This window comes from Triturus cristatus, chromosome 4_1, assembly GCF_964204655.1.
Source record: "Triturus cristatus chromosome 4_1, aTriCri1.1, whole genome shotgun sequence".
In the NCBI taxonomy this organism is placed as follows: Eukaryota; Metazoa; Chordata; class Amphibia; order Caudata; family Salamandridae; genus Triturus; species Triturus cristatus.
Window position 1 is genome coordinate 11639187 of NC_140585.1, and position 12122 is coordinate 11651308.

The window sequence follows — 12122 nt, forward strand, 5'->3', positions numbered from 1 at the left end:
AGAAGGTTCGATAAAGACCTCCCCCTGGGCCAGAGGAATCTTACGAGAACTGGCCAGGTTCCAAGCAAGCATTCCCACGGCAGGAAGGAGCTCTCACGTTCCCTTTTCCAAATCTCACATGTTCCAGCCTCTATCTCGACGAAGTTCACAGTACATAAACAATCCCTCACAAAAACAGAAAGAACTTGAACGTGAATAACCCAAGCAACTTGCAAGCACTGCTGTGCACGCAGAAAAGCTGAAGCAAGGCAAAGCCATCAAAAAAGAATGACATGAGGCCATGTCAAAGCCAATAGTAAGCACTTAATAATTCTCATTAATGTACAACACAATGCACAACTGTGCACATCTGCTTCACACACTTTATCCCTCAATGTACAACACCGAGCACATGTTTGCATCACTGCCCACAATACTGCACTTCGAGACCAAAAAGTACATTACACAACTCTCTCTCCCTTTCAAATGCACATCCCACACACTCTGCTCTTGGCAAGACTGTTTTACTCTGTGACAGCTCTCACTGAAAGACAGCAAGATTACAAGAAAGAAGAGAAGCAAGGCATATGCAGCACCGTCTCGTACATCCAGGCTAGGATGAAATAACACACTAAAGTCAGTTAAAATAATGGCAGTGAAAGGTCATTACAGGGTCTCAAACCACAAGAGTGCCTCTAGCACTACTTACAGTGGCACAGGTTCAATGAATGATGTGACTCACCAGGGGTTTTCCTTCCAATCTCTGATCAGCAACATTATTACCAGTGGAGGAATGACAAAGGAAAACGGATTTCGCTCAATTAAAGAGGAAGTGCTTCAACTTGTGCCTGTTTTACGTGGAAAGGAGGGGCTGTTTTTTTCCTGAAAATGGGACTCATTGGAAATGCAGTCCCAAAATGATTTGTATAGTTCTATGTTGATGACTGGCTGCTGAGCTAACAAAACGAAGAGAAATGCATAATCCTTCCATCTGTGTCCTTAATAGGATAGAAAACTTTCTTCACAATAGCTAAGAAATCTCAGCTCTTTCCATTAGGGTTGCGTTAAAAGGCCCTTTCCCCATGATAAGCAGCTGTCTCCAACCCTTCATAGTGTCATAGCCTGGTCATTCCCAGGACTTTCACCCTGCATGCCCTTTTCACCTCTGGTCAAGGACTGAATGCAACATTTCTCTAACATGTTTACTTGCCTTCCCCTTCTTCGCGCATATATACCTCTCGATCTGATATTATTCCTTCAGGACCTCTTCTATGAGCCCACCTGCTTTTCCTGATATATCATATTTATATTCCCCCAGCTCAGTTATGTGGAACCATTATTGCTCTAGCTCAGAGAATCTGGTTTGTCGCTTCCTAAAACGACTTCATCTTGTCATCCAACTCATCCCAGTCCCTTTGTATGTCACCGTTACTTTCAATTTATAATTCACTCTCACACTGTTGCACCAACTGTGTGACACAACAGAATTAAAACCACTATGGAGGAGATTGACTCACGTAACTTCCCCCGGTAGAGACCACTTCAGCACCTAGTAATATTTGACACAGGGAGGTCTACACTTTCTTCCGTGAGACTTCTGCAACTTTCTTTTGAGGTGACTAAATCTGGTTAGCTGAACAACGTCAGTCCTGTAACAAATTTCAAACAACTGAATCACTAAGTTGGACCAGTACCTCTGCCATTAACTCCCAAGTTAGTAGTTAATGGTATGGTTCCTGCCAGTCTTAAAATTACCACAGCGAATCCCTTGCTCTGGAAGCCACAAGCAGATTCCTTGTTTGTTAAAAAGTTATTACCGATATCGTTACTTCCTCTTGCTCCTAGCTGGTGGAAAGGTTTGTAGATAAACCACTTTCTGAAGGACACTAGGGCATGATTTCAGCCATCATACAATACAGAGACAGTGCCTCAACCGATTATGGATGAGCTGAAATGGGAGCAGGGACCAATGCTTTGATCTCATTAGATCTCTGCTGTCTTCGCTCAGTTGAGTACTCCATCTTGGTGAACCATGTTGAGGCTTTGGGCATCGGGTGCTAGGCCCAAAAGAGGTTCATATCATTCCTTACAGGCTGAACGTATATCGCCATATTGGGCAACTTTTCATCCAACAAATTGCATGCAGTTTCAAAGTGACTCGTGGGTCGTCAATCTCGCCTTATTTGTTCACCAGCTATGTAATCCCACTTGGTGAAGCTTTATTTGAGAAAGGTGTTAGAGCATGTATGTGTTCTGACGACACTCAGATCTTGCTGTGTTTAGACAGTAAACCCCTCGCCTCACATTCCACCAAACCATGCCTTTCCTATGGCAGTGGGTGGGTTGCAATAAACTAAAGTGAAACGTAGAGAAGACAGAAGTTCTGCTTGTTAATTGTCGTAATGACTTATGGCTTGATCCCTACTAGACTTCGGAGATGGACCCTCTTCCACTGTTTGCTCAAAATGTGTAGAGCTTGAAAGTAAAGATCAACAGTTCTTTCTCGGTCTGGCAAGTTCTGTCAGTTGTGTCATTGTGTATGTATCCTATTAAAAGCCTGAAAAGGATTGCCCCTTATGTGACCTTAGAAAGCAGGCACCCTGTAGCAGCTGCATAGATTGGGTCCAGTTTGGACGAGTCAAACGGCCTCTACTTACAGTTTCCTACACTCCAGAAGAATGTTTATTGTGATAGCCCAAAACACGGCCAAGGCCTCCTTCTCAGTAGTGGAATGTCTACATTCAGCCTCCGGCAAAGCCCTAGATGCAAAGGCAATGACTTTCTTTTCCATCATGCCGCTGTTTCAGTTCCACTCTTAGGCCCTTGTCACTGGCGTCTGTAACAACGCAATGAGGCAAAACTATGCAGACTGTGAGCATTCACAAGACTCTTCTTAACATCTGCAAATTCTTCTCGCATTCCCTACTCCACACATAGTCTGGACCCTTCCCCAGCAGGGCTCGCATGGCACAAGTAAATGAGGTACAAACTGAGAATAGAATGGTTCTCATCAAAAACGCCTGTGCCTCTTCTTTCTTCACGGGTCCGGGTATTTTCTGTCTGGCTTTAATTGATTCATCTTTGGGGCAGACCCCGTCAGCTGAGATTGCGGGACCTAGGTAGCTCAATCCCTGACCAGTAAATTTGTGGGGGGTTTTCTGTTTATTTAAATCTATTATTTCTCAAGACTCAACTTCATAGAAAATATCAATTAATGTAATGCTTACCGAATTTACATTAAAAAAAGAAAGAATTACAAAAACATAAAAAGTCCGTTAAATTATAGGGTTAGGTTTGATGAGGTCATACTGAAGAATTTAGAAGCTTAACAAATCAGCTCTGGATAGGGAGTCCTCTCTGGCAGGGCAGAGCGGACATATCACGGAAGGGCATTACCGAGCGGGGTTTAATTGTGCAGCAGAGTAACTCCTGTTGTCCTCGAGGACAGCCTGACCATGAGCAGGGTAGATCCTCCCCAGCTCTTGAGACAATTTAGTTGTTAAGAGCCATTAGCTGGACTGAACAATTTTTACTTAAAGCTTAAACAATGTGTGGTGAGACCAGAAGGAGTATTTTGACCTAATTTTCCGGTGATAATGTGTTGTCTTTTCTATTTTCTTTCCCTTCACAGGCACTTGAGGACTTGAACATCAGAAATTCAGAATGGAGAAAAGGCAGATTCCAAGACCAAAAGGGGAAGTGCAGTGTTCACCTGAACCCGTTAGAGCCGCACTCCCTTCTTGTATCCATAATGTTTCATCTTCAAGATCCCAAAATGATGCTCCGAGGGACTGTGAGATGGAACCTCTATCGGGGAACCTGCCTAACGTATTCCTTTTATCTTTGCTAGAGCAGTTGAAAGCCAAACTGGATAACTTGCAGAATACCGTAGAGGACGTGCCATCAAGAGTCGCTGGGCTTATGGAGCAAATCTGGATAGCAAAGGGTCTAGATTCCCTTGAAAATAGGGGGGTGTCTTTGGAGATGGTCAGTCCGGTGGTGGTTGGAGATTGTCCTCTCAGCAGGTCCCTTCCGATCAATCTTTCAGTCAGGGCAAAGGAGGTGAACCAATGCCTTCAATCTACATCTTCACCTGGTCGTGATCCACAGCCGAATAAGTGTCCACAACCTACGTCTCCTCATGGGCATGAACCAAAGCAGAGCCAGTACCTCCAACCTCTGTCTCCGGATGGCCCTGGACCACAGCAGGACTGTACTGGCTCTAGGTGCCCTCCTCCGGATGCTCAAGTCATTCCAGGTGAGCAAAGCCTTCGTCTTCCACCAGCGTTTGATGATGGGCAGGAACCACAGCTGGACCAGTGCATACAACTAGAACCAGAGAAACACCTGAAAAAAGAACCATTGTATGCAGATAGTTCGGACCCACAACAGAACGTCTGCCTGCAGCCACTGTTTCACGAGGGACATGAGCCACAGCGAAACCACTGCAGACAACCAATGCTCCCAGATGGGGAGGGACCAAGTGAACACCTAAAGCAAGAGGAGTTGTGGTTTGATGGTGAGGGTCAACGGCAAAACCTCTGCAGACAACCAGCATTTCGAGAGGGCCAGAGTCTGCAGCTCAGCACAGGTCTGCAGCAGGTGCTCTCTGATGCTCATGATCCACATCAGAGCTACAAGGCCGATCCAATGCACCTTAAGGCACTCAGTCCAGATCGCGTCTATAAGCTAGAACCACCGAGTCCTGAGGACTCTGATCAGAACTACAAGCAAGAACCACTGCATCCTGAGAACCAAGATGAGACCTCTGACCTACAACCAACACGTACTGATGCTCAGGGCCTATCTGGATCCTCCTCATTCCTGGCACAGAATGTTCCTGATACTGATGGAGTTATCGCTACAGACCCATTGGAGAGAGGAGATACAGACGCAGATGGATTGCTGCTCAAAGCCATCCCAGGTATTTGGTCCGTACTGAATGAACATGTAGAATTGCTTCTAAATTGTACAGTTCTGAAGGAATGTAACATAAAATATCTCCAAACTGGATGTCTTTAGATTTTTAGTAAGACCTGCAGGGGGCCAAATCTGAGTGTGTGTGGAGTGGTATCTTTGGGGGGGGCCTTGAGTGCACCAGAAGCGGTTATCGCCTTTATTTTCGCAAAGGAGTTTCTCCTTCCCGTTCAGTAATAGGCTAAGAATTGGGACTCTGAACATGAAAAAAGATCTGAATTCTGGTCTGTGCATCAGACACCCAAATTCCGGGCTCAGGACCTCTGAGGAATTCGTGGCAGAATCTGTGATTTCAATCCAAGCACCGCACTACTCATCCCCTGTCAGATGAAAGTGAGGTGTTATTCACCAAGAGTAACATTGCCCTTTTTTGTTGCTAGTGCAAACTAAAGCACTTTAAACATTGGGCGGGGTCTATGTGATGTTTGAGTGCACAGAATATAAGAGGATTTCTGGGTCAGTCAAGGTCTGCCGCTTAGGAGGAGAGGAAGGCAGTGTGAAGAAGACAAGTGATCTGATAGTCCGGTCTGTAGTGATGGAATGGGTAGGGCAAGGTCCACGGTACCCCAGAGCCTTCAATAAGTGGTCTTTTTCCTGTAGTGTGTTGTACATGTACATAAAACTGGGGGACCTGCAGGTCAGAGAGGGCCGGTTGTACTATAATAGAACAATGTAAAAGGTTAAGGGAGTTTCAAGATTAAGTGTGGTCTGTAGGGTTATGTGCACAGAAGGTGGTCTGAATATCAAGCTGGGTTAGTTGTATTACAGTATACAGGATTGGGTGATATATTTTATTATGTTTATTTTTACCTAATATGGGCCCCATTATAAGGCCTCAGCTATGTCTGCCATTATGTCTCCTATTACATTTCCCACACTTTCTCCTCCCTCTAAGTCAGCAACATCCGCGATTAAAGAAACTCTGCTGGAGGGTGGGTGAAGTTAATGGTGATTGCTCTGAGATATGTGGAATTACTGGGGAAATTTGGCATCTGATTCCCCCAGTAATTCCGGAGTACCATGATTGCATAATATATTATTGGCTCTGTGATTATGTCTGTGCGAACAATGGCTTTACAATATCGCATGCATCGTTTGAAGGCCAATTCCTCTTTCTTCCTCCTTTAGATCGCTACTGTATCCTAGCCCCTCTTTAGACAATTCAGTGCACATTACGAGGTCCAAATCATGCAAGTGTCTGCCTCTCTGCACAAAATGGTGCAGTACAGAGTGTTGCGATAAGCTGAAAGCATAGCCCTGACAGCATCTTCCACTTTGCTACCCGCCATGGAACAAAACCCTGATCGACCAATCTGTTTATCCTCTCTGCTTGGCCATTACTGTGTGGGTGATGAAGACTGGCACATTTATGCTTGATACCAGTTCCATCCAAATACTGCTTCATCTCCCTCAAGACAAATTGTACACCATTATCCAATACCAATTCACACAGAAAACCCTCTCTGCCATATACAAACCGTACTTGCAACCAATTTGACATGTAGTCCACAAGCACAATGGCTAATTTCTGATGCACAGGAAGCATCTGAAACAGACCTAAAAAACCATTACATTCATTGGCCCGCACTCAGGAAAACCCACTTCTGTCATAAGCAGCACTCTGTAAATCAGTCTTTTATCACTTTGCAAACAAGTGGTAACTCTTTCTAATGAACTTTTCCACATCCCAGTCCATGGCAGGCTACCAGTATTGCATTGTAAGTCTTTTATTGTTAGATATCACACCTAAATGTCCTTCATGGCTCACCTCTGACAGTATGAACTTGGCTATCGGTCTGCAGTTTTCTTTTGGCCAATCTTTCCTCATGAAATGAATCACTTTCAATAAAATAGAATCTCCATCCAATGTCTTTCTCTACATATATATACACACACACACACGCGCGCGCACACACACACACACTCTTTCTCTCTCACAAATACTTGCTGCAATACATTCCACATCTTCACAGTCATTCTCTTTTTTCTCATGTTCCACATCTTCCTGCCCGCAGGGCAGTCGAGGCAAGCAATCCGTATTCTTATTCCTCTCTCCTGCAGTGTGTTTAACCTCAAAATTATGTTTCAAACTTAACCTCACCAACCTGGCCGTAGCCTGCTGGTGTTCACATTGTTATCGTTCAAAAGAGGTTTATTATCAGTTCATATTCTGAACTTGGTCCCACACAAAGATGACTTTTCAGTTGCCCACGTGCAGTCCAACCTCCCACGCTCCATGATCGAGTATTTACGTTCACGTGGTCGCAGTGTGTGTGATGCCATTGCACATTCCTCATTTCCTTTGCCTTGAGTCACTGCAGCACCCGCCCTTCCAGTATCATCAGTGATACAGCGCTCATTGCCTGGTAGATATGGACTCAGAAGTGGTGCATTGAGCAGTTTTCCCCTAATCTCTGCAAATGCACCTTCCTGTCCCCAACCCCAGACAAATCGAACATTCTTTTTGAAAAGGTTGTGAAGTGTTTTAGCAATCACCGCAACATTTTCAGTACATTTTGAATAAAATTCATACATTCCCATAAACTCAAGTTGTTGGTCACACTCTTTTGGAGCAGGTATCTCAGTGACTGTCAACAGCCCTGGCCATAGGGAAATCCCTTTAGGTGAAACCACACGCCCAAAATATTCAACCAATCATACATTTATCTCTTTTTTTTTTAATCTCAAATCTCTTTTCAGGAAGGCTCTCAAGATATTCTAAGTGCATATGCTTATCTAAATCTTAGCCGCAAATCAAAGCATTGTTTTAGAAAAACAAAACTTTAGAGAGACCATTCACCTCCTCTGCCATCCTCCTTTGGAATATGGCTGCTGCTGACGCCAGACCAAATGGCATCGTGTAAAACGGATATACTCCATCAGAAGCCACAAATGTCCTCATATGTCTTGACTTTTTGCTCAATAGCCCTTGATGATACCCTGAGCTCATATCCAATTTTGACAAAAACAATTCTCCAGCAAGTGTTTTCATTTCATCTACTATGGGTAAAGGATGATGTAGGAGAGTGCTCTTTTTGTATGGTCACCCCCACACTTGTTTCCCAATGCTGATGGTTTTGAGTCCTACTAACCAGACCCCAGTGCCAGTGCTCTCTCCCAAAAACTGATACAAGTGAATTGGTAACTCCAGCTGGCAAGGACATTAACCCGCTTATAAGTCACTGGTAAGTGGTGCCGGTGGTACCCAGGGCAGGGGAATTAAAGGGATCACTAGGGCCTGAAGCTCTGTTTGTGCCACCCTGAGTGGCCCAGCTAATCAGGTATTAGCAGGTCGGCCATTACAGACTGCAGACGCAGTGAAAACCTCTCAAACCCAACTTTGTTTTCCATGGCATCTTTCTTTCTCTGTCTCTGTTGGTCTTTTCTGCTGTCTGCCTCTACCTTTTCCACTAACTTTGCATCTCTATCTTTCAATAACTTGTCACTGCCTCTCTCTATGCCCCCGAATCTCTGTCTTTTTCACTGTGCTTGTCCCTCTTTTCTGCTTTTCCACTCTCTCTCTTCCAGTGATGGTGTCTGCCTCTTTCAATGCCCCAGTCTCTGCAGCTCTCTTTATCTTTCATTTATGGCCGTGGTGTAGCCTGCTAGAACCAAAAACAAACCACAGAAATATTTCCTTGCAGTTGAACAGCTCCCATGCAACAACTTCACGCCGCGCAAACGAAAACACGCCGGGGTTAGTTTCACCAAACGAGAAGAATATCCTCTTGTCAAAATCAGGGCCGATTTATAATTCTTGGTTTGTGGATTTGGCACTTTATTTGGAAAAAAAATAGGAAAGTGGCAATTTAGTGCAAATGCAATAAAAGCATGGGGTGCAATGTCAGATTTGCTTGCCTGAAAAATAATTATTTTTAATGCCCCCAACAGCTGTGTCAAAGCTTTTACTGTTGAGCGAAGAGAAAATAAAATCTGGAGATCAATTTTTTTAAAGTAGCTTTTTTTAGTCTATGCTGCCCAGCATTGGTAAAGCCTATTGGTCCAAACAGCGAGGCCTATTGTCTGTGTCAACGCTTGTTTTAATTGTACTCTGGATCTGCGGATCTGCCACCGATTCACGCGGGGGTGCACGCTGAGCGGCGTCCTCCCACAGCAAAATGTTTTTGGACCATTTCTTGCCCATGAGGGGTCCCTCGCAGACCCCTAAATCAGTCCCTTGGGGTCAGGATACCTCTATCCTGACCCCTTATATCCTATTTGCACTTTATTGCCCCACCCCGAAAACCATGTCCCAATTCACAAAATGGCGTCTGCAGCTTTTCTCTCAGGTTCCAGCCAGACAATCACAGCATTACTGTTGGCGCGTGGATCCGCTCCCAAGATATACATAAATCTTTTTTCTTAAAGAACTCCAAAACTACTGAACAGATTTACACCAAATTACAAAGAGCTCTTTCTGGACCAAGATCTAGATTTCTGCCAAATGTGGTGTAATTCCTTTCAGTGGTTTGGGCTGTAGTCCTGTCCAAAATCCTATGGGAATTTGAATGGGGAAAACGTGTTTTGGGACCCCCCCACTCCCCTTTTTCTTGGTCCCCACTTGGCGAATCTATCACTCTCTTAGTTAGGTGTTGAAATAAGGTAAAAAGGAACGAAAAACGAACCTGAAGTTCAGGGGGTATAATTTACTGTGCTATCCATTTCATGATCCCCCACCATGCACTGCTTATGCCCCACATATTACATCAATCATGATATGTTAAATTGATGTGACCTCTCAAACAGCATTACTGATTACATCACTGATGACATCATGGTCATATGCAGGCTAAAGATACTGAATGTACATGTGGAAATCAACAACATGAAAACAGTGTAAGCCCAAGAGGCAAGTGTAAATGTGCATTTTAAAAACTATATTGTGCATGCTTTTCAAATCGCTAAAGTCCACATGGAAGAATGACTCCATGATGAAAAAGGTAATATCTGAGTGCACCTGAAGTGGTTTACAGAGGAATATTCGAAAGTAGCTTGTGGCCTATTCTAAAGAAAATCTGTGAAAAAGGCCAAAGTAGTTGTGGACAATTCCTCTTTATCATCAAGGTAACTTTATTCAGTTTCAGAGGAAAAAAACCCATAAAAGTGCATAAAATCCACTATAGATTTTGTAGTTACCGGAGCCCAATTACATACACATGATAATCTCACCAGTTATTTCAATTATTAAAAGGAATAAAGACTAAGAATACCATCCTTAAAATCAGTCTAAAACAACACGAAAAGGAAATTCATTATTAATTCCAAATAATGTGAATCAATTACAGATAGCAATATCGTTTTCTGATAGCAATTACCACCTTCATATAATTGGAAACCCCAAAACCTATGTCTGATGTGGCCAAAGAATACAAGACATTAAAACCTTCAGTATAAGAGCTTGGCCTAGAGCTTTTTAAAATTGGGACTACAAATCTGCTCCTAGGCTCCTTATATAGGGTGCAAAAAAGCATAAGGTGCAATGGGCTTTGAACTGCCAAATTGTCGCAGGGGCAGGGCACTAGATTTTCTGTCCAACCAGCTTGTGTCGGAAAAGCTACTAAAAAATGCAGGGTCAATAGCCATCATCTTGTTGGGTAAAGGCGAGTCTGAATATTTGAGGTAAACGTTAAATAAAATTGCTGTTGGGCTGGAAATAAACACATAGGACCTGCTACCTCTGGTTGGGAACGACGGGCATTTGCCCTACCATAATATGCCTCTTTAATAATACTTTTTGTTTTCAAAATATTGTCCCAGGCCCAACTTATAAAAAGTATCCATGACAAAAGATAGCCAGCGAATATCTAATACACTGTCAAGATTAAGACAGTCTATGATAATATCTCTAGTAAATGTTAGCTCCTACGACAGCTAAAGTTTGGCCCATAATAGTAGGGGGGCAATGTTTATAAAGTCTTCAACAAAGGCAAGCCCCACCTCATGATGACAGAGGGTAGTAGGGGCACCTTTTGGAGCCATCAGCAGCCTTTTAATAATTGTTGACAATTCATTAACAACCTGGATTTCTGGCCCAAGTTAAGTAGCTGTGATACAGTGGTATAGAGACATTTTGTACGCCGTGCATATTTATTTCCGGAATTTAATTTAATATTTTCAGATATTACAGATTATTTAATTATATAAAATGTAGGGGTGTCCCACAAAGAGGTGGTTTATCTCATTCTACTGCTGTAGGCATGACTCCAAGGTTGCAGCTGTGATGCCCATGTCCAGAATGAGTGCAGTGTATTTTACTAATCTACTTGTCAACATCTGGATTTAAAATTTGGATCAATCCGAAGAAAATTTTCAAGCATGTTGAATTACTTACTCAATAGGACGGTGTCATCAGTTAACATAGAAATGGGACTTAAATGCAAACTCGAGCTGCCACAAATGTATAATTAAATTATTGTTTCTATAGCATCCAGCAGTTTGTTACTACAACGTAACTACATGTGGGTTAATCAGATTATGTCATTCTTTTGTGGTTTATCATAATTAGGGCTCCCGGTTTTGTCTGGGTCCAAACTGAAATGGCATGGTGAGCAAAACCATGGATTTAGGCCCAGATCTCTGTACTGGGGTGAATGTATGACATTGTTTTGGATTCTGTCCATCAATTGTTCTTTTTGCATTTGTCGTGGATACCAGCGTCGTGGAATCTTGGGATAAGGTGCGGTGGGAGATGTTGTCTAAGGTGGCCGAGAGGTCCAGTAGGATGAGGGCGGTGTTGTCGCCCCTGTCGAGGAGGGAGCGGATGTAGTCGATGGCGGCGAGGAGTCCAGGCTCGGTGCTGTGATTGATTTGGAAGCCAGATTGGAAGTTGTTCAGGACGTGGTTCTCCTCGATGAACTCTGAGAGTTGGGCATTGATGGTCTTGGCAAGGGAGGTAGGTCTGAAGTACTTGAGGTCTGTCGGGTCGGCAGACAGCTTCTTCAGCAGGGGGTTGATCTCTGCGTGTTTCCAGTCGATAGGGAAGGTGGCAGTTTCGATGGAACAGTTGATGGTGCTGCGGCTGCTCAATGGAAGATGTGATACGGGCAAGGATCCGATGGGGCTCTGGAGTGGATGGTCTTCATGGTCTTGAGTGTGTCATCTGTGGTGAGTGGAGTCCAGTTGAGCACGATCTGTTGGGGTGAGGCCTCATGTGCGGTGGTGGACGG

At 43.8% G+C, this 12122-nt stretch overlaps 1 protein-coding gene across 3 annotated transcripts in view; it reads left to right on the forward strand.

Moving 5' to 3' along the window:
- Positions 1-12122, forward strand: part of LOC146839298 (uncharacterized) — a 118179-nt gene that overhangs the window by 39853 nt on the left and 66204 nt on the right. For all 3 annotated transcript variants that reach the window (XM_085651327.1, XM_085651326.1, XM_085651328.1), the window contains exon 2: positions 3611-4903. In XM_085651327.1, coding sequence (XP_085507453.1) covers positions 3643-4903 — 1261 coding nt within the window. In that variant the 5' untranslated portion in view covers positions 3611-3642. The remainder of the gene's footprint in view (positions 1-3610; positions 4904-12122) is intronic.